Source organism: Herpailurus yagouaroundi, unplaced genomic scaffold (genome assembly GCF_014898765.1).
Source record: "Herpailurus yagouaroundi ecotype Mexico unplaced genomic scaffold, PumYag 197, whole genome shotgun sequence".
In the NCBI taxonomy this organism is placed as follows: domain Eukaryota; kingdom Metazoa; phylum Chordata; class Mammalia; order Carnivora; family Felidae; genus Herpailurus; species Herpailurus yagouaroundi.
This window is the reverse complement of record NW_024412428.1, coordinates 4,469,160-4,496,611: the sequence shown is the minus strand read 5'-3', so window position 1 is coordinate 4,496,611 and position 27,452 is coordinate 4,469,160. Positions and strand designations below refer to the sequence as shown.

At 36.8% G+C, this 27,452-nt stretch overlaps 1 protein-coding gene across 3 annotated transcripts in view; it reads right to left on the bottom strand.

The window, feature by feature from the left end:
* Positions 1 to 877: 877 nt before the first annotated feature.
* The window catches only part of NUP58 (nucleoporin 58), a 50,928-nt gene continuing 24,353 nt past the window's right edge, over positions 878 to 27,452 (bottom strand). Inside the window, exons 9-15 of one of the 3 annotated variants that reach the window (XM_040448054.1) lie at positions 27,351 to 27,430; positions 25,193 to 25,311; positions 24,689 to 24,771; positions 21,494 to 21,695; positions 15,994 to 16,092; positions 14,307 to 14,402; positions 878 to 1,053 (exon numbers count right to left, since the gene is read on the bottom strand). In XM_040448054.1, coding sequence (XP_040303988.1) covers positions 971 to 1,053; positions 14,307 to 14,402; positions 15,994 to 16,092; positions 21,494 to 21,695; positions 24,689 to 24,771; positions 25,193 to 25,311; positions 27,351 to 27,430 — 762 coding nt within the window. In that variant the 3' untranslated portion in view covers positions 878 to 970. Of the gene's footprint in view, positions 1,054 to 10,682; positions 12,823 to 14,306; positions 14,403 to 15,993; positions 16,093 to 21,493; positions 21,696 to 24,688; positions 24,772 to 25,192; positions 25,312 to 27,350; positions 27,431 to 27,452 lie in introns of those variants that run through there. The other 2 variants (XM_040448053.1, XM_040448055.1) reach the window with 2 other exon arrangements.

Here is a 27,452-nt window from a genome sequence, read left to right as displayed (position 1 = left end):
GTGGTGGAAGTGCTGATGAAGAGGATTGCTAATGTGTATGGAGTTTCCTTTCAAGGGGGAAAAATGTTCTCAAATTAGATTGTGAGGGGGTGGGGGGCGCCTGGGTGGCTCAGTTGGTTGAGCACCCACTTCAGCTCAGGTCGTGACCTCGCGGTCCGTGAGCTGGAGCCCCGCGTCGGGCTCTGTGCTGACAGCTCAGAGCCTGGAGCCTGCTTCGGATTCTGTGTCTATTCTCTCTCTCTCTCAAAAAATAAACATTAAAAAAATTAAAAAAATATAAAGTTAGACTGTAGTATTGCCTCACTTTGTGAATACACTAAAAACCAGTGAATGTATACTTCAAATAGGTGAATTATGGGACATATAAATTATATCTCAGGAAGGCTGCTTTTTAAAAACGAATGAGTTGGGGCGCCTGGGTGGCGCAGTCGGTTAAGCGTCTGACTTCAGCCAGGTCATGATCTCGCGGTCCGTGGGTTCGAGCCCCGCGTCGGGCTCTGGGCTGATGGCTCAGAGCCTGGAGCCTGTTTCCGATTCTGTGTCTCCCTCTCTCTCTGCCCCTCCCCCGTTCATGCTCTGTCTCTCTCTGTCCCAAAAATAAATAAATGTTGAAAAAAAAAATTTTTTTTAAACGAATGAGTTGCATAATTACATTAACAAAGATTTAATTCACTGTACTTGGTCAATTCCATTTTGTATCAGCTTTTCCTACCCATCTGTAAACCTTCCACGATTCCTTATAGTCACTGAATTAGTGGCCTACTTCCCAGTAGTGTTTTTAAACCCTCTCCGTAACTGGTTTATGATCCATTAGATCATCCTTAAACACCAAGGGCAAGTTTTCTTTACTGAATTCAAAACACCTTGGCCAAACTCATTAAGCCTTATAGTTCTATTCTTAAATAGTGACGTTGGTAAAATGATAATCAGAAGTTCCTTCAAAGTCGGTATTTGTTGATTCAGTGACTGCTCAGAACTGGATTTTTCTTCCTATTTCATTGGTTTCTGTAACACTGGGTTTTCGAAATCCAGTTAAAACCTGTGATTTGTTGCCTGAGAGAAAAAGAAAAATAGTTTAGACCGTATGGTGACAGTTCTAATATTTGTTGCATCTTTAGCTTGCCTGGACACCTGCTGAAGCACCTCATATACGTGAACTCATTTTCGTCTTCACAGTCAACCTGTAGCATAGGTATGATCTCTATTCCACTAACGCGGCACTTAAATAACTTGGCCAAGTGGTGGAGGGCATGGTTCCAACCCCTCTGCAGAGTAAGGTCCACAGTGGGTCCCTGAATTAACCCCTTTCCCACTGTAGTAATCACTCAGTTCGTAAATATTCATGGAGTCCAATCAAATGCTAAGTATTGAAGATACAAAAACAAACCAAAATAATAAGACAGGGCTCTTGTTCTGGGATCACAGAATCGAATGTGGGAGACAAATACCTCCTCGAGTGACAAAAGTATATGTGGTAAGCCTGTGTCATAAGGTCCAAAGTCCTCCTGGAGTGCAGAGGTGTATGTTCACTTTGCCAGAGGAGATGGGGAGGACGAGGACAGAGGGCACTGAGAGGCTAATCTCTATTCCAGGCAAAGGAAGCAGAGGATGCAAATGCAGAGTGGCAGGAAAGAACTTAGTACCCTGGAATGGCCTCGGTGTGTGAGAGAAGCAGAAGAGCGGAAGAGGGCTTGGGAAAGTAGACGCCAGGCTTTGAGGGACCTTGCAGATTATGCTAAAGCGTTTGGAATAAAAAGTACCAGAGAGTATGGGCTTTACATAACCCTGTCTGCATTTCAAGGAGGTAACGAAGAATTCGGATGACTCACAGGGGTAGACACAATGAAAGGGATGCCAGGTAGGAGGCTGTTGTAAGAATTGACACAGAGATTTTTAAAAAGAGAAACAAATTAAAAATTTGCGGTTTCTTTCTCTTTTAGAGAGAAATGGCCCCAGGAGCGTGGTTAGTACTGTCTAAAGCAGCACCGTCCAACAAATATAATGCAAGTCTCATATGTAATTTAAAATGTAAATTAGATTAATTTAAATTAAAATTTAGGAGCCCCATTAAAACAAGACAAACACATGAAATTAAGACTTTATTTAACCTGATACATTATCATCTCAACATGAAATCAAAATAAAAATATTAATTAAATATTTTATTCTTTTTTCATGACAAGTCTTCAAACTCCAGTGTGGATTTTATACCTAAAAGCTTCTCAAATGCTAAATTTGCTTTGGAACTACTTGACCTGCATGTAGATTTCATAAAATTTACAATCAAAAAGTAGAATCGCATATCTAGGTTGTTCCAAACACCCTCAAGTGTTGCCCAATATGTAGTTGAATGTCCATTTTCGAATTTAAATTGATTCAAATGAAGATTTTAAATTCAGTTTCTCAATCACGCTAGCCATATGTCAAGTGCTCGGTAGCCACGCATGGCAAATGGCTACCATTTTGGGCAGTGCAGATTGAAATACTAATTCTGAACCAAGGCATAATGACTTACCACACTCTCCTGCTTGGCTTATCATAGGTGTTCACTAAATACGTTTGCTATTATCAGAGAGCATAGACTTGAAAAATAGAGAATCACTAATTCTAAACCAACTGCAAATAAAAGTGTATCACATGGGAGGAGTTCTTTTTGAAACCAAAAGGAATAAATGCTCAGCGCATTATTTTTCGGGCTAAGTTATTTAAAAGACCGTTTTTCTTTAGACCAATCCCTTGTTCAGCTACTGTAGAAAATGCACACTGTGATTGGAAAGAATTATTATTTGTTATTAACACACCTACAAAATAGTAAAACACAAACAAATGAGTCCCATTATAGAACTTTAAGACATGAAACAACAGGTCAGGAAACAGACACTGTGCAAGAAATTGACTAGCCCTCTGGCAGGCGGGAACTCATCTCCCCTGCCCCCTGCTGTCAGCTTCCCGGCACTGCAGGGCTCCCCTTGTGGAGTCATTGCTTTCAAAGCGATGGTGGAAGGTCAGAAGCTTTCCGCAGCACTGAGAAACTTGCCCGATGATGAAGATGTTTTCCTTCCTAGTGATCATTTGAGTGGACTAGCCATCGTCACTCTCACATCTCTGTGAATGAGGAAGGCTGGGAGCCTGGCTCTCTGTGCGTTGGTTTCCCCATCACGGCCCTAGCGGAGGAAGAGTGTAGAGAAGACCCGTATGATAGTTAAAGGAGAGAAAGGTAAGGGACCAAGCCTGTGGGCCACAGAGCAAATGATGAAACTGGTGCAGCAGGGAATTCAACAAGCGAGGTAAATGTAAGAGAAGGCAGGGAGCAGTGGGGACGGGGGTTAATTGGAGGGTCAATGACACCTCTCAAAGGGGAAGTTCCCTGGGGGGGGGGCGGCCGGGCGGCCAATCGCTGCTGCCAGATCTGTCTGCTTGGGTTTGTTCACAAGAGATTGGGGATTTCGTGTAAAATCTGATTTTTAAAAATCAGCACACATTCTGTGGACCAAACAGATCAAGTGACAGCTCCCTAGTTAGTTTGCAACCTCTGAACCTAAAGTTACACGAAGGTCAAAATCAAGAGCAGCATCCAAAAGAGTTCAAGTGAAAGCTAGTGAAGTTATTTTGAAGAAAGGGTAATGCAAACTACATCATAGACCAAAGAGAATACAAGTCACTGCTGGGATAAATCCAATCTAGGTCAGTTTATATCCGTATCAGGAATAAGACAGATTCAATACAATATGTACTCAAAACAATTAAGGTAAGGCCCTCTCTTTGGAACTGAACAGCCACATCAACCCTGGACTGCTATTGGGCCATCACAGGAAAGAGATATAAACCGTCTTGTTCAAGCCACTGTATTTTCAGGTCTCTTACTAAAGCAGCTTTGCCTGTATCTGAAGTAATATGAGCCATGCAAACTAAGGAGATGTCCCTGCAAACAGAAACCCCCTGTGTTAATAGCAAAGAAATGTTAGGAGCTGGAATGGAAGACTGACTAGCAGATCAAGAGAGCTGCCTTTCACCATGGTGGGGAAAGCTGGAAAGGAAGCTACTGATTACTGCAGGAAGAGGTGAAAGTGGGACTGAAAACAGAATTGGCCAAAAGCTTTAAGGGGTGAAAAAGGTCACTTCCAAACAGAGAGAAGGGAAACTGCTTTTTTAACAAGGTTTATGGAAACACGACTCTTTTAACTGTCGTGTGATTTTGATAAAAAATAAGAATTAAACATGAAAATAATAAATTCTGCTATATTCTCTTTTTTAGTGTTTATTTTTTAATGTTTTATTGTTTATTTTTGAGAGTGAGAGAAAGCAGAGCACGAGTAGGGGAGGGGTAGAGAGAGAGGGAGACAGGATCTGAAGCAGGCTGCGAGCCGTCAGCACAGAGCCCGATGTGGGGCTCAGACCTGAACTGAAGTTGGATGCTCAATCCACAAGCCCCCCAGGTGCCCCTAATGTGTATTTACTTTTGAGAAAGAGCATGAGAACAAGCGGGGGCGGGGGGGGGGGGGGGAACAGAAGGTCTAGAGCAGGCTCTGTGCTAAGCACAGAGCTCAAATTCACGAACTGTGCGATCATCATCTGTTGGACGCTCAACCAGCGGAGCCACCCAGGCGCCCCTCTGCTATTTTCAACAGTAAGAAACTCACTAAACTAATAACTAAGTCAGGTAGAAGGGGATAATGATACACCAAAATATATAAAAATATATCTTTAAATGTTTACATATCATCAAAAATAGGAATGACTTTTTTTTTCAACGTTTTTTATTTATTTTTGGGACAGAGAGAGACAGAGCATGAACGGGGGAGGGGCAGAGAGAGAGGGAGACACAGAATCGGAAACAGGCTCCAGGCCCTGAGCCGTCAGCCCAGAGCCCGACGCGGGGCTCGAACTCCCGGACCGCAAGATCGTGACCTGGCTGAAGTCGGACGCTTAACCGACTGCGCCACCCAGGCGCCCCATGACTTTCAATGATACATTTTCAATTTTCTCTATATACAGATAATTTGAATTATATCTGTGTATATATACAGACACACACAGACCCACACACCACACACAAGTACAGTTTTAGGGGAAAAAAATACAAATAAGACCACATAGGATCAACACTGTGTAAGGAATCTAAAGTGGTAGTTTTTAGAAACTTCTTAATAGATTACTTAAAAAATAAGATAAAATGATTACATCAAACAAGGGCTCAATCTAGAAGATACAGTTAAAACAGTTTTAGTTTTCATAGTGGCACCTATAACAGTTCACCAAGATAAGAATAAGAACTTGTCACTCATGTTGTTTATCTAAGAGTTGGTGTCCTTGAATCAAGTTCTCCCGTCTATCTAGGAGAAAAATTTTTAAAAAGAAAAAAAAAATGCATTGGCCACAGAGATTTAACTTTTCTTCTGCCTTCTGAGTATGTGACAATACAGAATGCATTAAATTTGGAAATGACAGTGAGCTGAACGTGCCATCATTTGAAAATCAAGTTCTAAAAGACTTCACTTGAATGACACCAGGGATATCAGAGTTTGAGTCTTAGCATCCTCACTTAGGACTTGCAGGACTTTGGGCAAATTAGCTGCTTCTCTCATCTCTAAAAGAGAAATGATCATATCACCTATCTTAATGTCACGGCCATATTTATTTATTTATTTATTTATTTATTTATTTATTTCAACGTTTATTTATTTTTGGGACAGAGAGAGACAGAGCATGAACGGGGGAGGGGCAGAGAGAGAGGGAGACACAGAATCGGAAACAGGCTCCAGGCTCTGAGCCATCAGCCCAGAGCCCGACGCGGGGCTCGAACTCACGGACCGCGAGATCGTGACCTGGCTGAAGTCGGACGCTTAGCCGACTGCGCCACCCAGGCGCCCCATGTCACGGCCATATTTAAAATGTCATGACTGTCAAAGCACGCTAAAAAGTAGTAGGTGTGAAGTCTCTTTGCAAGTTCTGCCATTCTCCAATTACGGGCTGGCACCAGCCACCTAGCTGAATCTTCTAAAGACAACTTCATACGATTATGAAGTTTTAATGGTAAACAAATATGAAAGACTACAAACTGTAAAACTTTAAATGTATTAGGGGCACCTGGATGGCTTAGTTGGTTGAGGGTCCAAATCTTGACTTTGGCTCACATCATGATCCCAGGGTCATGAGATCAAGCCTCTCGTCACGCTCCATGTTGAACAGAGACCCTACTTAAGATTCTCTCTCTCCCCTCTCCCCAGCTCACATTCTCTTAAAAAACAAACAAAACAAAACAAAATAAAACAAAACTTAAACTGTCTTAATTCTTTTTTCCCTCTCATTGACTTCTCACTCTTTCCCAGAAGTCATTAAAAAAAAGACCAATCAACTTGGGCAATTTTAAAACTTAAAATTTCTACTCAGCACAAAAATAAACCATAAATAGGTGAAATGATTAACTGCAAAACATCTGCAATACATAAGAAATTATTTTAAATGCCATAATTTTCATTAAAAAGTTACATGGCTCCAAGAGTAAAGGTTTAAAATTGTTAATTTTTCCAAACATCTCTACAGATAGGAAGGGATTACATCCAAAGAGCTCTTACAAATAATTTTTAAAAGCTGGTTACTACCTACACAAAAATGTTGAAATTCATAAAGAAAATAAATCAATAACTCTGGATACCATTTTCACTGATCCTACCAAAATTATTTCTAATAGCAAAAAATATAAAAAACAGTCGAAATATTCACCAAAAGAAACTGGTTATTAAACAGAGTGTGGACATACATGCTATGCAGTTATGAAGAAAAACAATAACAGAAGAAATTTAACAGAAACTTCCTGTGGAAAGTGAGGTATTTGTTGCTTTTAATTTTCTCCCTTTATCTTGTTCAAATGTAAAATTATCTTTAATTAAATAAATCTGTGGTTCTTCAAATTCAAATTGTTAATACTTCATTAAATACAGGGGCTCCTGGGACTTGGGTGGCTCAGTTGGTTAAGCATCCGACTTCGGTTCGGTTCGGGTCATGATCTCAACTGTTCGTGAGTTCCAGCCCTGCCTCAGGCTCTGTGCTGAGAGCTCAGAGCCTGGAGTCTGCTCCAGATTCTGGGTCTCTTTCTCTCACCCTGCTCCTCCCCCAATTGTGCTCTGTCTCTCCGAAAATAAATAAACGTTAAAAAAAAAAAAAAAAAAGAAACTAAAACAAAAACCCCCAGGGGAGCCAGGTGGCGTGGCTCAGGAGGTTAAGCCTCTTTGGCTCAGGTCCTGATCTCACCGTTAGTGGGTGGGAGCCCTACCTCGGGCTCTGTGCTCACAGCTCAGAGCCTGGAGCCTGCTTGTCTCCCTTCCTTTCTGCCCCTCCACCGTTCGTGCTCTCTCTCAAAAATACACACTTTAAAAAATTAAAAAAAAAAAACAAACCAAAAAAACCCTATTCATTCATTGCTCAAAGCCACCTATTACAATTTTCTTGGGAGTTTCCCCAGGCCAAGTTAATTTCTCCTCTGTGCACTCAGTAATTTTCTTTGTATCTTTAACCTATCACTTAATAAAAAGCTCACATTAGAGTATACTTACTTATAATCCTCAACTCTAGAAAAACAGCCTGGTCTTGAATTCTGGCCCATTCACTTACTAGTGACTTGTGCCTAATTTCTCATTTGTAAAAAAGAAATGATAGTACCTACCTCATAGGACTAAGGAGTAAATTAGTTCATGTATGGAAAGCTCTTAAGAGCAGGCCCTTGCCTCCGCTTAGCACTGATGTTAGCTAACATTACTGAGCACAGAAAATACCCCATTGCTATTTATATTCCTCTAAATTCCCAGCACTGACTTGCACACAGCAAATATTAACAAATGTTTTACTGAATTTAACTGACTTGCTACCAGGGGATTCAAAGGGTTGAGGACGACAAAAACAAGGTCTCTGCAAATGAAATTTACAGCCCAGTCTTCAGGACTGCGACCTTTGTGAGGCTGGTAGGTTTTTTGTTGTTCTTAATTGACAGATTAGGTAGAAGAGAAAGAGTGCATTAGACTGAGTAAAGTAGGAAGAGGCAAAAACAAACAAACAAACAAACAAACAAACAAACAAAACACATTTGGCCCAGGACCAACTTGTCCAGTAACCCCTACTCTTTCCTCAATCTGCTGCTGTCCCTCAGCACCCGAACTTCTTGCCCATTTCCATGGTCTCCTTGTGCCAGGTAAGATTCATCTCTCTGTAAGGCAAGAAAAGGATCGAGTCTCACCCGTTCTGAGCATGTGGTGCTCTTGGGTTACAGGAGTCAGGCAAGCCTTCCTGGAAAAGCTTTCTTGCTAAACTGCTTACCTTCCGGAAGATTCAGATAGTCCAAACTGCTCCCCCTTACCCTAAGGTGGGCAGACCACCCCTCATGCTTCTCTAGGAGCTTCTTCACAGGGAAGCAGTGGGAAAGGTGGCTCCAGAAGTCCCACACCTGCTACCTCCTCACACAACACCCTCCCTAGGATGCCTCCCTCAAGTGCCAGAGCCCCTTGTACTTACCTTGCTTTGATCTATAGTTTATTGTATACCTGGAATTTTCTATATACATCATGTAATGACATTACCTTGGGAGACTTTGAGGGCTTAGGCATGAAAATCAGCGTGCCATTCCTGTCATCGCAGAAAACCGCAGCTCCATGACTTGACAGACATGTGACCTCCAGTAAATTGCATAAAATAAGCCTCAGTTTCTTCATCTAGTAATTGGGAGTTTTCTGCTTTATAGGGTAATATTGAGATTAAACAGGGTAGAGTATATAAAGTTGCGAGTGTGGAGCCCAGAACAGACATGTTACACACTCAATAAATGGGAGACACCTATAGGTAAAGGTGACTTTGTGAAGATTGAAATTAGGCCCTCCAGCTGAGATTTTCCAGGACATTGACCCCCTGTTACCAAGACCCAGGGTTGTATCCCCTAAATAATTTCGTGGTGTGTGTTCCAAAAAGTACAGTGCAGCCAGGATTATGCATGGCGAGACCAGGGCAAGGCACGGAGGAAGGGGATGTCAAAGCAAATGTGATAAATCATTCAAACCTAAGTATTTCACACATAAAAATCCCATTACAGTATTTCTAAAAGCACTATTCAAATTCCCACAATATTTGAGATTAGTAAGACATTAACTTGGGTTTACTGTCTCATCACAAAAGAACAGTTAATCTGCTTCTGTAATAACGTGAATGACCTTGTACCAAGTGCAGGATAAAAATCCATGCTCAGAAATAAAACCAAGATGCAGTTAGTAAAAGCTTAAACAGGTATCTGATAAACACTGTAAAACCTTGCAGAAACAGTAAGTCCTAATATATGCACATATCCTGCTATACATATTAAGATGTCAACTCTCCCCAGATCATAATGTATTTCATTTGTATAAACCCAATCAAAATCCCAGTAAGATCTCTGAAAGAAAAATATAGGTACTCAAGCTTATCTTAAAGAGTAAGTGTCCGAAAATAGCCACCCCACACAAAAACAAAAACAAAAACAAGATGGGCAGCTCCCCCATCAGGTACCAAAACAAAGCATCCAAGGACACTGATTACAGCAGTGGGGTACTGGTGCAAGAACAGCGAAACTTGCAAAGTATCAGGGGTTCATGCCATCCAAGTGCTTTATAAAAGATTCTATTATTAATACAACTACCCATCTTTATTATCCCCACTTTTCAGATGATAAAGCTTAAGCTCTAGAAAAGTGAATTAACTTCCCCAAGATCACACAGGTTCAAGGCAAGCGTCTGAACCCAGCTGACTCCAAGAGTCCAAACTACCTCATAAGAGAAACATTAACGTACATTATCTACAGAGAGCATTAAAAAAAACCAAAACAAACCTACTAAATAAAAATGGACAAAGGATACCAACATGCAATTACATTAACATGCAAATGGCTAACATATATATTAAAAAGTTCAACTCACAAGTAGTTATTATGAGGATTGATAATATCTAGGGTTGCAAAGAATACTAGGAAATGGGTACTCATGCATGCTGTAGAAGTGTATTATTTATACAGCAGTTTGGGGAGGCAATCTGGCATTAAAAAATACAATTTATATGCATTTTCAGCAATTCCTCTTCAAGGATCAATCCCAAAGAAACATTAAACATAAGAGCCACATACAGCTTTTTCTGTAAAACAGAAATACTGGAAAGAACCTAATTGCCCAACCACAGAAAATACTTTAAACAATTCATTGTACATCCATGCCACGGGACGGTACATAAAAAGTAAATTACATGCACTGACATGGAAAAATGATGATGATCTATGGTTAAAGGAGAAAGACGACAAATCAAAGTACACAGATTTCTTTTAACCCATTTGTTACAAAAACAAGGACCTAAGAGAATGATACATGTGAGAAAACAAGAGAGCGGAAACATTTATATGCATATGTTGAAAAAGGCCATTTTTTAAAGGGTTCGAAAGAATACACACCAAAATATGAAGAAAAGATACTCAGGGGAAGAAAGTGGGATCAGGCCCTGGAAGCTGAAGGGGACTTTCACATTTTACCCAATATCCTTCTATCTTGTGTTCACTCTACAATTTTTCTAAAAAGCAAGATATATAAGTTGGTAAAAACAAAACACTAAAAACCAATCACAGAGAATAAAAGAGCAATAATAAGAAAATTACGTATTTAGAACAACTACTGACACCTATAAAGATTCAAAGCAACTGACACAATAATATTTTATTGTTTACATAATGATATGCTCAGGACAGAGTGAAGACATTGGAGACAATGACAACACATTAAACTCCTATCACAAATTGATCTGTTACAAATTTCCAGTGGCTCAACATATTAAAATGTATAAGATATAAAGAACAAAATTAAGAAATATAAATATTCAGATTTTTGCAGCACAATGCAATGTCCTTTAAAAAAAAAAAAGCTTGCTATATTTGGGTATTTAATTCTGACAGTAATTCAAAACACAAAAATCCCACGTTTTCCTACCCTTCCCCAAAATCTGGATCTGGGGATTGCAGTTTTAGAGAAGAATGCAAAAATAAAAACTTCAGTGTTCCAAAACAAAGCATTTTCCTTATTTTTAATGCATCAAGGCGCAAAAGTTTCAATTCCAAAAAGCCAATCACTGCTATATGCGGATAAATAAAACAGATTTAACAACACTTTAGTAATCAAACCCAACTAACATTATACTAAAAATATATGTGTGTGTGTGTGTGTGTGTGTGTGTGTGTGTATGTAATACCTATTTTAGAAAAAAAGGTGCCTTGGTGAAAAGGATTCTGAAAATATTCACTTGATGCACATTATGTACAAAACCTTCTATATAAAAAATTATACTATTTTCAATGAATTCCATGTTCACATCCCATTTGAAAACTGTACTTGAAAGATAAAGTAGGTCTACTTAATGGTTTCTGTGTGAAATCATAGCTAAGGCAGTTCTCTTTCCAAGGGCCTTCTTTTTCACCCACTCGATGTCACTAATACTAATATAGACAAATATTACACAGATGCAATCTGACATGCCTTATGTGTTTTTACCTGGACCTCTGTTCACTGTTAAAATGGGGTAGTTTATAGTTGCTACAAAGAATACTTTTTTCTTAAAATATATTGTTTCTCTATTCCAAATTAAGCACTTACTTAAGACATTAAGAGGCTGATAAACCACTCCATTTGGTGTCAATATCAATAGCCCTATAAGAAAGAACTCTGTACTGGAATAGCTACAAAAGTTTCCACTAAAGTAATAGTGCATCCTTCACCTGCATAGAATCAATTTGGCTTAATAGCTCTTTGCCCCCAGACATCAGTCTGGAGTTCAAATATGCTCTTGAAGGTTCATCTCAGATATGAGAAAACATCTCATACAGGCAAATGTGAGGGTGTATGGGATAATAAAAGTTGTTAAAATCTGTTGGATGATTCTTACAGCACTCCTCATTCAGAGCAGCTGCTATGGAAAAGACTGGGGGGTCAAGTATTTACACCAGTAACCATTTCATTAAGTCTGTAAGTAAATTAAATAACTGCAATGACCTGGTACCTCTAGCTCATCACTCTACAAGCACTGAGGCTTTGAAGCTTAAAAGGTGAAAAATAGAATACCCTTAGAAAAGGGGAACAAGTCTGAGGCAAAAGTTGTAGGTCTGTAAATATATATTTTATGTGAACACACAACTGTGTGTATTATTCTGTATATATTTACATACATATTCACAAGATGCCCTGCAGTGTAGTTCAAAAGGCCTTTACCAAGGAACAAACTGATTCTAGTATAGGACTTAAGAATTCATACCATCTGTATAAGAAACAAATGTGCATATATTCACATCATGTAAACCTTATCAACAAAAACATTGGTATGACACTAGGTTAAATAGGCTTTACTTATCAGTGATGTAATCAGAACATTGCTTACACTGACCATCAAAAAATAACGAAAAATACACAACTGGGTTTCAAATTCACAAGAAAAAAAGATGTTTACCATGGCAAACAAGAACACAGTTCAGATTCCAGAGTAGGGAAAAATATCAAAACTTTATAAATCTCCTGGGATGCAATTTAATTACTGCATCAATTTTAGAAAAATAGACTCATAGAATGAACGACGCTGCTATGAATTCTCTCAACCACATCAACCCATATGTTTATCTTTTTCCTCTTTTGTTTCCAGCTGGAGGTTTCTTCAACTGAAGGAGTTGTCCTCCTGTTCCAAAACCTGCAGAGGCAGGATTGGACACCCCAAATGTCAAACCAGCTGATGCCGTGATGCCAGGATTGCTGAAGTTAAACCCAGATGTACTTGAGCTGCCAAAGCCTTATGTTTAGGGAAGAAAATATTCACATCAGAAGTTAAAACACAAAAACAAATATAAAGAATGGGGACAAGAGGTGAATTTCTAGCTAAAAGAATATATATTTATGAAAATAGCCAATATATTAGAACACTAAATTTGTAACATGGAATTTTATAGGAAAATAATTTAGCTAACTACTAAGAGGCACCTTTAGAGACCTAAGTTTAGTGACCCAAGCCAAGAGAAACCTTAGCACAAATAACTGAACTCTAGAAAACTTCAAGCTGCCGGGTACTTTCCTGTTAATTAGATATGCCATGCTGCCTTCCTTCTCAGCCGCTCCAGAAACATATTGTCAACATGCAGAAGATGGACCCACTCCTGTCATCCTAAGTCCTCCAAGAAGGCCTCAACCCATGATTTTTCAGGACAATGAACACCCCAAAGAGTAGCACCCACTGTTCTGATTTTATAGGAACCCTTGCGTAACTAAGATCAAATGCTATCACTGCCTACTTTATTAATAGTACCGTATTTAGATTATAATCCCCGTATCACTGAATTCTATTATCTTACTCTTTGGGAACTGTTGACTTTAAATACCACTTAATATTAAATGAAGTTGCCTTAAAATTCCCTCAATTTAAACACAGTAAGTATTGTGTCATTATTTTAGACATGCTACTTATCCCTAAACATTATAAACGAAGCCATTATTTACAAATATAGAGAAAATGGAGACGAAATTTGGGATTTTCTACTAGAGGAGTCAAAAGATTACATACCTATTTCAAAAATGAACAAAGAACCCAATTAATCATCCATTATAAGAGTGGGACTTTTAAAACCAAAGGGACTTGCAACTAAAGAACATCTCTTTGGGAGAGAAATCATTCTCCTAAACAAACAAACACTGGGTCAAAGCTTTCACAACAATGGGACCATTTTTGTAATAATGAAGAGACTTGTTTAACCATAAAACTAGTCTTTGGGTTCAAAAGAATCTCTACTTATTGGGGCGCCTGGGTGGTGCAGTCGGTTAAGCGTCCGACTTCAGCCAGGTCACGATCTCGCGATCTGTGGGTTCGAGCCCCGCGTCAGGCTCTGGGCTGATGGCTCAGAGCCTGGAGCCTGTTTCCGATTCTGTGTCTCCCTCTCTCTCTGCCCCTCCCCCGTTCATGCTCTGTCTCTCTCTGTCCCAAAAATAAATAAACGTTGAGAAAAAAAAAAATTTTTCAAAAGAATCTCTACTTAGTTAAAAGAGGATATAATTACTTATTATCTCAAACTAATAAGTCTTGTTAGAGATATTTCACAAACCTGACTTTTAGTTTCCAAGAGAGATAAAACTGTATGATTAGTTAGGCTTACATGCTTCATTGTGGGGGGTAGAAACTGAATCAGGGATTGCTTCTGGTTACTGGAAATAACAATCATTATACTTTTAAATTACATAATTTGCATCTTTAAATTTGCCTGAAATTCAGGCCAAAAACACACAAACCTGCACTAAGACTTCCTGAGGGTTTATTTGTTGTTCCAAATCCAAATGTGGAGGCCCCTGTGGTGCTGCATCCAAAACCAGAGCTAGCTCCAAATCCTAGTGAAAGGGTAATAGAGAAATATACAATGGTACGTAAAACAGAGATTAAAGGTTACTGACAAGTAAAACCTACAATTATCAGAGGTCTAATAAACACAGTGCTATTACACAAACCTGCTATTTACTCTTGTGCATCAGACTTCTGAAGAATCAGATTAATTCTGAAATGAACACTTTGATCTATTGAGACTAAGTTTAAGACCCATCAGTAATTTTTATACAGAACAAGCTATAAAGAACAAGATCGTATTAGTATTTTCTCTCCCAGATTGACTAGAAATTTTAGTGACCACTGAAATATGGTGTTAGGTCAAACAGATATAAACACATCTACTTAGGGATATTTCATTTTGGGAAAAAAAAAAAAACTAAATTCATAAGTAAGCGTGACATGCACAAGAACTTAAACACCAAGTACCATAAGACAACTTTTACTCTGCTTTTTACCAAAACCTTTTCACTTAAGAACCTTCACCATTGAAAAACTGCATAATTACAAAACAGTTAATCACATTAAATCTACTCAGCAACACAGGCTCCTGCCACATACCAGCCGATTTGACAATTGAGAAATTTCGAGTGGGAGATCATTTTTCTTTCTTAATAGTACTAGTCATGATTTAAATAAAAAAATATTTTTCGTCATATGAAGTTCAAGAAGAGATTCTGCTAAGTACTTAAAGACTTGTTTCCATTCTCCTCAAAGTCAAGTGATCTAAAAATAAAATTCAAATTCTTCTTAGGCTACTCTGCAATAGTCTATCTAAAATAAGGAGTCTGAGACAGTATTATAGCCTATGACGCTAAGAAGTATGAGGGCAAACTGAATTATAGATTATAGGAAATATGCTGTCTACTATAATTCTAGTAATTCCAATAGAGTTTACTATATTAAGTAACCTTGATTGCTCACAGACTTCCACTCTTACGATGATATATTTTAGTGGAAATAATATATTCATTATATGACAATATGCTTGTCAAAATACATTCTACTGTCAAATACCCATACCACAGAACTGTGAATACGTTTATATGTAGCATGATGATTGGCAGAAGACTTACCTTACTAGAGTTAACTTATAAAACTATTAACTGTTATGTATACAAGTACGTACAAAGGCAGCTATGCCAAAAATGCTTAGCAAAAGACAGAAGCTGAACTGTCCAATTTATAATAAAATTATTTTCTCATCTAAAGTGTTCATTTACAGAAAAAGAAGATAATGATTAGATGTCCAGAAGCAGTTTGGACTCTAAAATGATGTGATTAAGACTACTGGTTTTTTAAGTTAAATTTATTAAAACTAAGTAACTTGCAAGTTCATATTTTAGCATATTGCTTTGAAAATATGAACATCCCTACCAATTAATTTTACTATTCTTTTTTTATTTACTATTCACTGAAGATGAAATGATTTAAGTTCTAATTCTAATACTAAAAAGCACTGATTATGTTTGGAGAGCTGTTTTTGTCAGATGGAACCTTGACTACCAAAATAGCAGACGCTCTTAGAAATTTTTTACAGACTAGTATCAATTCAAATGTATAATAGTCCAAGGCAATATTAGAAAAGTTAAAGTGTACCTCCAAGGTTTGAAGAACCTAAGCCACTTGACTGCAAGCCAGTGCCAATACCTGAGCCGAATGGTGTTCCAAAACTAACTCCCAGAGATGGCTGTGGCCCTGGTATAAAAAAAAAAAAAAAAAAAAAAAAAAATGGGGGGGAAAAAAAACAAATTTGCCTTACTCTTTCAAGATTAAAATTTCTTTATGAAATTATTTTTAAAATAAACAGTGATTAATTTTAACAAATTCTATTTGCTAAAAGCCAGTTTTCAGGTATCTCCCCAGCCTGATTTACCTAACCAAAAAAAAAGTTTTTAAGTAACTTGTTCACACTAGACAATTAAAAGAGGCTTAGCACATCGAAAGATGTTATTTTAACCTACTAAATAATTTGAAATCTTTAATGTATTGTAAATTATAGTTCTTTTGGTTTTCTTTCTAAAATGATTTTAGATCTCCCCACTTGTTTTCTGATAAAATTAGTTGGTGTAATCAGTAAAAGGTTTTTACTTTTTTTTTTTAAAACAAGCTCCTCATCGTTAGAGTCAAGTCTCAACTGATCAGAGACTGACGCTAACGTGGCAAAACTATCATGTTACTTCATAAGAGTAAGTACCCAAAAAACTAGGCATTTTTTATATGAAATATAAATGATATATACAATAAGTAGATAAAAAACAAGACAATGTTTTATTTCATTAAATTTATTGTTCATTTTAAAGCAAATCAATTACACAGTAACATGACAATTCCAACTTGTTCACAAAAAGTGATAATTGAGTCTATTATTAAGCTCTGCTACATTACACCACTTATCACCTGATTAAATAAGATAATGAACATTTACAAAGGCACCGCTGTGTACCTTGACAGATTCAATACATTCAAGATTTCAATTCAGAAGTTTCTTTCCAACATTTTGGAAAATGTACTCAGATGCAGAACAATTATTAGTCATCCTTTTCCCATTCATTAAAGATTTTGTCTGAGTCTGTTTGGCAAGAATAGCATCAAACTTACTAGCCTCTCTTTTTTTAACTACTTTTTCTTTAACTAAGCAGAATACAAAAATCTAAAAATCTCTCATTTGATAAATAATTTATGAAAATTATTCAATAAATCTCATAGTACAATCTTCAGTCTTGTCTTTTTCAAGCACAGTGATCAGTGCATCTCAAAGTTGAGGGAACTGCCAAAGTAATATACAGATTGAAATTTAAACTCTTCAAAAAAAATCAAAGCCTTCAAGTTGTTCAATGAAGAATGAGGTTTGTATATTCAAAAGGTAGTGTACAATTACAAAGCATTAAAAAAAAGAAAAAGAAAAAGAAAAAGAAAACCGAGGAACTATATTTTGCTACCCTAGGACAGAAACTGGACTTTTCAAATAGCTTCTACCCAGAAAATAAAAAGTAAGAACTAACAGCAGCCAGAGTTCTTATACTACTATTAAAAAATAAATTAAAAAAGGATTTAAATTTTTACATCCAGTTTGAGATCAATTTGAGAATAAAATACCTGCCTAGCAGCTCTTTTGTAAAATGTTACTATAGGAAAAAGAAACTAAACATATTACTTTCTTATTTCTAACAAAAATAATACGTAGAAAACACACGTCCAGTTTCTTTAACACTGAGAGACTTAAGTGTCACATGTTTATAGGAGGCACTGCTGGTGGAAGGCCCTAAAGAACAACGCACACCACAGCCCTCAACCCTACAAGTCTGTTAAGAGTTACTCAAATAACATGCTTTTTGTTGTGTGTGGGTCTGTTTTTAAGAGTAACCCTAATCATCAATATTCAGAATATAGGTAATCAAGAACTCTGACAACGACAAGACTTTCCATTGCACAACAGGTACATGATACTTTGAGTTTTGTACCTTCACACAAATTCTGAAGGCAACATCATTTATAAAACTAGTAGGCAAATGTATAACATTTTTTAATATTAAAAACATGATAAATATCTCCCACGCCAAAGTATTACCATATATTACACTCTGGCCACCATATAAATTAGTTTCACTATTAGAAAGCAGAATCTAAATCCTTCAGGCAAAAGTCACGTAAACAATTCAAGAAATCTGTTTCAAAATCTGAATAGTCATTCAATGAGAGGCTTAGTTCCATAAATAAAACCAAGTTAGTAGTAATATATCCCAATAATTGCCCAAAGTGAAATCTTCACGTAGAGTAACATTTTACAAAAGTTACCGGATAACATATTCACACACAACAAAATCAAGTTCAGCACTGTAATTCATATTTTCCAGAATAAATTCTACTTTCTTAAAAGTAAAACTGCATTCACAGGAAAAGGACTAAAGTGCTAAAATTTTTTAATAATTTTCAATAATTACTCAAAATATCTAATGTAATTAGTATGATTATTCCTAGGTCATATTTTAAAAATAATTTTCCTGAAAAACAAAAAATGCCTTTTCCCCCAATTTGAAAAATTTTACTTACTGATTTAACGGGGAATGTTCCTTTGGTTGTTAAACACAACAAAACCAGAAAACTACAAGAAACTAAAATGAAATACTTAACGTTTCCTATTTAACACTACATCTTAAATGTCCAAACCTACACTAAAAGCTAGAAATTAGGAACTCTAACAAAATGTCTCAGCTCTCCTTAAAAATAGCAGCTAAGTCACATGAGAATAGTCTTATGTAAACATCAAGAACTTTTTTAAAAGTGTCAAAACACAACAGCAAAACTTAATCCCAGTACGTTAGCTTAGAACAATCTATGCTAGGTTAAAATTATATTGGTAATCCTAATGTAAAATGTCTTAAGCTTTTTAAGAGGCTTCAAAAGCACTGATGGACAAGTGTACTCAAGATCTACTTATATGTAATTTATCCATGTACTGATGCTTATTTCACACATAATTAGCCCGCTGGTTTTCGTCAGTTTTCTTCAGCCTTCAGAAACAATAACCATAAATCACGCAGGCCTAAGACCTATTATATTTTTTTCACTTAAAAACACCAAACTTAAGAAGTCACTTAAACCCATACCTCCACCTCCAAGAGAAACCACCTTCAGAAGGTGGCAGCCTAAGAAAGCTGTCTGCATTTTTTATATTAATGAAGAATCCATATGCAACTAAAAGCAAAATCCCTGACAATTCAAATCTTGCACACATCAACAGTGATATATAAAAACAGCACACAAGCCTTACCTAACTGAATCTAGATGGTCTTTAAAATTATTTGCACTTAAAAAGCAAAAGATATCCTCAAAGTCACAGGACATAAAAATTAAGTCACCGAGTGAATACAAAGCACAATATTTCTCAACAGGCTGTAACTCATCAAATCGGTCTGTATCTAGGAGACCTCATCCATCTCGCTGCAGTGGTGACAGGACTGAAATAACGAACATTCTGACTACAAGACGCATAAAGGAATGCACTAACTATATGGAGCTGGGAAGGCCTTCAAGAAACAGAAGACATAAAGCAAAATTTTTATTACTACTGTTTTAAACTTCTCAGTTCTAAAAATCACACAACTCAAAATGTAAACGGGGAAGCCCTCATACAGGCTTCACAACTGCAGGGGGCTGCAGCTGCCCTGAAGCCTGGCAAAAGTCACAGAGGAAATTAAATGAGCAAAGGCTCCGCAAGATGATTACTCTAAATTAAGCCAACATTCTCCATCACCACGGAGAGCAAACATCATACTCAGCTCATTGTTTACCTTTGTACCCTCGGAGCCTAGCACATAGTAGGCACTCATATTTGTAGAATGAACATACATCTTCATATGTCCATGAGCATAAAATGTATGAGTGAAAACCTACACACCTCTCAAGACTGTCTACATAAAGGAATTAAAAAACAAAAACTAAAACCAAAAAAAACCCAAAACACAAAATGTAACAACCCTGACAAGTGGTTTTGCTTCAAATTTAGCTGTATACCACAGAATATAAAATTCACTTATCCCATGACATTTTAAATAACTGACTTTTTTATTTTATTTATTAAAATGGAAATCCTTTATGTTTTAAAGGACACTTAACCAAAACCCATGCTTATCTGATCTTTTTTAGGATTAATATTGGCTCTGAAAGGTAAGTTGGTACTATGTTGGCTTGATTAGCTGGTTAAATAATCATGAGACTGATAATCATAATTATGGGACTGATTCCTATACTGAATCAGTATGACTATCAAGTCAGTATAGGAATCCGTTCCATAATGACTTTTTTCCTCCACAACTCGAGAATGGAATCCTACACTCCAGCCAGCTAGAGAACTAGTAGATAGCGCCACTATGAGCCACTATTCACATGGGTCCAGCCACGGAATGCGGAGGATTTGGCATAAACCAATCACCAGCCATTCACTGATGGGAAGTCAATTCTGTCATCTCCAAATGTGAAGAACAATTTTTAAACCGCCAATAGTGAAAACCAGAGAATGTTTCCCTAGTAGAGGCAGCCTGAATGCAATCTAGATATGTCTGTTTTTTTCGTTTTTTTTTTTTTGTTTTTTTTTTTTTTTTTTTTACTTTTTGTAATTTACTCTTGGACTATATGGAACTCTCACAAAGACACATGCTATAGGATAATAATAAGCATTACTCAAAAATTTCTGAATGAATAAAAAAAAATCAATATCCATTAAGACTATATTTTCTCTGTCATACTTCAAGCCTGACAAAAAGGAGACTGTAGGAGTAAAGATAACAATCTCCCAAAGACACAGGACCAAACTCCACACTGCAGAACTAGACCACAAAAAATGTTTCTTTTGTCAGAAGTGGAATTAAACTAAGGACTCAAATTATCTGCTTTCTAGTATCTCACCAATTATTTTCATCATCTGCCCAGCTTTCCCAGTTCATACTTCTTAATGTACAATCCAGAGCATCTCAAAACATCTTTTTCCTGCTCCTGCTACTGTTCTGTTCATTCTGAAAAGGTACAAATAATTCTAGCATGTACTTTCATCCAAATTTGGTTAAAAGAACCTGTACTGTTTGTAGTCATTATACATAAAAACAACCAACTGATCTTCAACACACCTTCAGTCATAAAAATGTACTTCATCCTAAATGTGGGTACTCTGTAATCACTATGTATGAGGAAACAAGAATGCACCATCTATCAGTATCATATATGAGAAATGCTATAATGGCTGAATTAGCTTTGACTGTAAAACAATAAATGATACAATCACGATTTTAGAACGTGTTATTCTTAAATGTAATTCGGTAGTGAAACACCAAGTTCTAAAGGGTATTTATAGCAATACAGCAAATAACATTAAGTAATTCACAATATTCAGTATCTAACTGATGAATAATTATTGCTAAGACTACCCTGCATTTTTTATCAGGTATATGTTTATAATTGTGTCCATCATAATTTTTAGATTATACTGGAATAGCTACTCATAGAAATTTTTCAGTGCTAACACAAAAGGAAGACTTATAAAAATGCACATAAATGTTCTGCATTTTAACAGTAAGAAGCTATAACTTGAATGCATTCAGACCTGTAGCAGGCTGTTGCTGCTGTGTAAGAGTTGCAGCCATGGCAACGGCTGCCGCGTTTGGCATGTTGCTGAAAGGGGTGGGTCCAGTAGTAACTCTGGGTGCGTTCTGCCACTTCTTGGCTTCTGCTCGCCTGGCTTCAAACACATCTACAGCATCTCCCAAGAACATTTTCCTGTAGCCAAGGTACTGTTCTTTTAGCACCTAAGGGAAAGAAAAAAGAAAAGGTTAATCAATCAAGTTCTGTGTTGAATCTGGTAATACGGGAATAATCTAAGTAGGAAATAAGAAGATCAAAGACATTGCCAATGCTATACATTCCCCCTAAAGCGCAAATCAAAGTGCTATTAATGCATGGAATGTGAAGTGATGCATGCAAGCTCTAACGCTCTCTTGAGTATTTTCTTCCCTAATTTTGTCATGTCTTTACAATAAACTGCCTAAAACATTCTGGCTCCATGAGGCCTCTTTAAAACGAGTTAGCTAGTAACATCTAAAATTCCATTTTCAATATTCTAGTTTTTCACGATTGCTGCCCCCTCCAACATCCAACCTCTTGATAACTTTTAGATGCAAAAAGCTGAAAACATGTACTACATATGTATGTGCTAAATGCCTTCTTTAAAAGGCCTGGGTGACACGTGTTAAAATAAGTGACTTCAGCAGAGACAGCTTGGAGAGTTTAAAAAGGGTTTTCACTTTATCAATATTGTTTGACTATTTTACCATGAGAATGACTCATGTTGAACTTGCATAACCAAACGAGGAGGGGGAGTGAGTTTATAATTTCAGAGTAAGAAAGAAAAATTACCACGTTCATCAAGTGGGCTCGTTCACCCAATGCAGCATCTGCCTTGATTAAGGCCATGAACTCACATCAGAATTATCAGATACTTTCATTAAGGGTTTAATCAAATTTTGATCAGTTTTAAACAACTTTTTAAAAAGATATAGGTGGGGCGCCTGGGTGGCGCAGTCGGTTAAGCGTCCAACTTCAGCCAGGTCACGATCTCGCGGTCCGTGAGTTCGAGCCCCGCGTCAGGCTCTGGGCTGATGGCTCGGAGCCTGGAGCCTGTTTCCGATTCTGTGTCTCCCTCTCTCTCTGCCCCTCCCCCGTTCATGCTCTGTCTCTCTGTGTCCCAAAAATAAATAAAAACGTTGAAAAAAAAATTTTTTTTAAATAAAAATAAAAAATAAAAAGATACAGGATTTTCAGATTTCCTACCATTCTCAGCAGTAATGTCTTTTTGGTCTTAACAGGTAGAACACTTAGCAATCTTACTGCTATTTATGGTATTTAAAAGTTATCATCCCCTTTTGTGTGGATGTCAGTATTTGATGTTCTGGTTCCAGACTTTCCTACCTCTTTAATGTACTGAAGCAGGCCTGCCAAGAACTGAAAACTGGGGAAAATGCAGTCAGAAGTAGAGTATGTGATGTCAGAAGAATGAGTTTTATTAGAAGTGATCTCCCCCTAATCCACCCTCTTCTCTCTGTGTAATTATATGAATATAGCCATACAATGTTTGGCATTAGTAGTCCATCAATTTGTTCTGCTTCAGATACTGGAAAGTAATCACCTGCCTTAGAGACTTGAAAGACAATTGGTTTAAGGAGAGAAAAGAAAGAACAGCTACCAGCCTTGATTTATATAGTTAATTGATAAAATGTCCAGTTTTGTTAATGTCCTTGGGGCCTGGCTGGCTCAGGTAGTTTAAACCTGCTTCAGCAGATTATCTCATGAAAAACAATACAAAAGGAACAAAAATTAAAAAACGACCTCCTGTGAGATTTCTGTAAGTAAATGAAGCTAGAAATTATACTTTGGTCACTAAATGCAACTGAAAATAAATGGCAAATCTGATCATGGAACATTCTTTGGTTCCTGGGAATGTATATCACAATGTACATTACTAAAAAACAAAAGAAAAGAAAAAAAGAAAGAGAGAGAGAGAGAGAGAGAGAGAGAGAGAGAGAAAGAAAGAAAGAAAGAAAGAAAGAAAGAAAGAAACAAAGAAAGAAAGAAAGAAAAAGAAATAAGAATACCAGAGAGGAGAAACTGCCATTGAAAAAGCATGTATACTTACAAATGACATGTCTGGAATTTGCTTTAAAATGTTCCAGGGGGACAAAGCATCCCTGGGTGGGAAACTGACAAAGCAAGGCAGGATCCTGATAATGGGTGAAGCGGAGAGTGGGTACCTGGCATTCATTACAACAGTGCCCTTCTTTTCGTGTGTCTATTTGAAAACTTTCATAATAAAAATTAAGGAAAAAAAAAAAAACTGTACAACACAGACTTCAAAGTACCAACAGAGAATCATCTTTAGTACTTTAATAAACTAATTTCAAGAAAATTCGATAAAAGTTCCTCCTTTAAAACTATTTTAAAAATCTGGTTTAGAATTTTAAATATATTAAAGCAAAAGCTCCAAAGCATGCTCATTTCAAAACTGGTATAATTTATGGGGCGCCTGGGTAGCTCAGTTAGTTAAGCATCCAACTTTGGCTCAGGTCATGATCTTGCAGTTCATGGGTTTGAGCCCCACATTGGGCTCTGTGCTGACAGCTCGGAGCCTGGAGCCTGTTTCAGATTCTTTGTCTCCCTCTTTCTCAGCCCTTCCCCCTGCTAACACTGTCTCTGTTTCTCTCTCTCTCTCTCTCAAATAAACATTAAAAATAAAATAAAAAAAAAAAATAAGACCTATGTAAAATTAAAGCAGTACAAAATACTTTTGCTACTAAGAATGTTTCTTTTCTGTAGTGCTGCTCCTAGTTTAAAGACATGGAAACAACCTAACTGTCCAACAAATAGGATGCGTTAAGGAAACTACGCATATACACATATATATATATATATATATACACATATATATATACACACACTGAAATCCTATGTAACTACTAAAAATGATATTGAAGAAATATGTATATCAACACAGAAAATTGTTTACAATATACTACTGAAAAAAGTTAAGATAGCTGATTGCATAGAACACTTGGATCTTTTTGAAAAACCAACAGATATTATCTGTGATTGTATCTGAGCATGAATGTGGATTGTTTTAGTTTTAGTCTTCTTCACTTATATGTAATTTTAGCTATTCCTATAATTAGCATGAATGCTTCTGCTCTGCAAATGAATACTTCACTTGGGTCTAGACATACAGATACATGAACTGGTAATGAAAACTTACCTTTACATTTTCATGAATAGACTGAAGTTGTGCAGCTAAAGCTACAAATGTTTGATAAATTTTCTGCATAGCCATTGACAAATCTATAAAAGAAAGTTACAGTATCACACAAATATACATGTAACATAATCAGTATTATTTTTCTATGACTTGAGTGCAGTTTTTGGTACTAAAAGTGTAGGAGGCACAAGATCACATCAATATTTCCATGACTGAGAGAAGAGAGCACAGCGAGTTGACTGAGAGCAGGGTGTCTGAATCAGTCATCAGGGGAGGGGAGAAGGCCCTGAAACTTCTGCCTTGGTCAGCATAATAACAGTTCATAATAAAGCATTTTCTATTTATGGAGAATAAATATCTAATAGCAAGGAAATTGTATAGCAGCTCAAGACAACTACTAGCAGTTATGTAGAATATTATGTGACAACACCTTAACCTCTCTCTCTTACTAAAAAACAGTGCTATCAAAAAAAAAAAAAAAAATCACCACAGAAAGCATGTTACCTTGAGGGGTTATATGTGAGTTATTTGCTTGTGTGGCAAGATGGTTTTCTAGCTCTTCAATCTGCTGTCTGTACTGCTGAAGCTGTACCTCAAACTGCTGAACCAAGATTCTGAAGTAGCTATACAAAAACATTTACAAAGTCAGATCAAAGTTTTAAAAATGCTATTTTCTTTGCATTAAAATAACCAGTAAATAAATATATGCCCCCATTTAAGTAGGGCCTTTGACTTAGTCTGAGGACATAAGGATATGGCATAGATATTACTGAAACCAGAACCAAAACTTGTGAGTTATCAAGGTATCAAAAATAGATCATGAGATTACTCCAATCATGATTGGAGTAATAGATTACTCCATCATAGATTACTCCAATCATGAAATATCCCAATTAAGAGACAATCTACAAAATAACTTTCTATGCTTTAAAAGTATCAACGTTATGAAAGACAAAGACTGAATAACTGTTACAGACTGGGAGAGATGAAGGAGAAATGAATGAATGAGAAGTGAATGGGAACCTGGAATAGAAAAAGTACATTAGTGGAAAACAGGATACTGGAAGAAAAAAATGCACATTAGTGGAAAAGTCAGTAAAATTCAAATAAGTTCTGTTGCTTGATTAGTAACACCACACCTATGTTAATTTCCTGTTCTCGATAATTATACTGTGGTTACACAGTATTTTAACATTAAGGGAAGAAAGGTAAGGGATATAAGGAAATTCTCTGTACTATCATTTTTGGAAATTTTCTGTAAGTCTAAATAAGTTCAAAAAAGTTTTTTAAAAAGTGCAACTGTCAACCAGATTTTACAAGTACTTACAGTTCTTATATTTATAATCTGAAAACACTATAGTGTCCACGGAAAGCATGTAATTACTGCTACTATGCTGCTAAATTTAACCAGAGAATGCCAGATAAATAAAAGGGACCTTGAATAGTATACAAAGCGTGCTGTATGTAATTCTGTAAGAAATGGGCAACTACGAAAGCTTTTTGCAATGGAAAATGATACAATTCACCCCATTTCAAAACCAGCTCTGATGGCAGCATGAAGAATAAGAAGGATAAACTACTAGAAGTCCAGTGAGGAACACAGCCCATGCTAATCTGAATAAGATAATCAGAGTATCACTGTCCTTGTTAACATGTCCTGATTTTGATCATTGAACTGTGGTTATGTAACAGAATGTTCTTACGTTTAAGCAATACACACTGAAGTACTTTAGCATAATGGGCATCTGTCTGCAAAGAACTCAAACTGTTCAGGGGGAAAATATGTATATATATTAGAGAGAGCAGGGAACAAAACAAACATAGTAAAAATATTAACATATAAGGAATCTCGATAAAAGACACATGGGAATTCTTTGTTTCCTTCTTGAACTCTTCTCTAAGTCTGAAATTATGTCACCATCAAAAGTTAAAAGAAAAAAGGGGTGAGAAACTAGGAGTCAGACCTCCACCACTCCTCATGCCTCGGGCCCCTCATCTCGAAGACTGGGATAGTGACAGCTGTAGAGGTTTTGTGGAAAATGAGATAAAGTATGTCAAGTGCTAAGTGCACTGCTTGGCCTATGGTAAGCATCTGATAAATATTAGCTATCATTAGCTCTAGCAACATGAAAGAATATAAAGAGACAAGATAGATATCACTCGGCAACTAGACAGACACACCTCCTGGGTGAGAAGATTGCAGGTGGATGTTTTTTATTTTAACTTATCTACATTTTCTAACTGCTCTTTCTGATGATTTATTATCTGTGTGAATAAAGCTATGCAAACAAGTAAAAGGGTTAAACTACTTCTAGAACGCCCTGTTTAAGGAAGGGATTATCATAAAATTATTTTTAAATTAAAAAGTCCTTGTTGGTAAAAATATCTACTACCCGCAATATTTAATACAGTGGAAAAGGCCATAACATACAAATAAAGTGTAACTGCATAACACTGGTTAAAAGCTCAGATCTTAGCCATCACTTACCCTTCGATAAAATGAAGATAATGGACTGCCTTCTTAGGGTTATTGTGAGAATTAAAAGGAGAAATCCATGTCAAGTGCTTATTAACCCAGGCTTGCTACATAGTAAACTACAAATTCTTGGCCTATATATTGTACTGTTTTGCTTTCCTAAAGTGAGAAAATCCAGTAACTTACTCGGCGGGAGCTGTGTTTTCATGTTGGAGTCCAGGTGGTGTTTTCTGGGTTCTTAACGCTATTTCAGCATTCTTTAACTCCTAATAGATCAGAGGGAGGGAA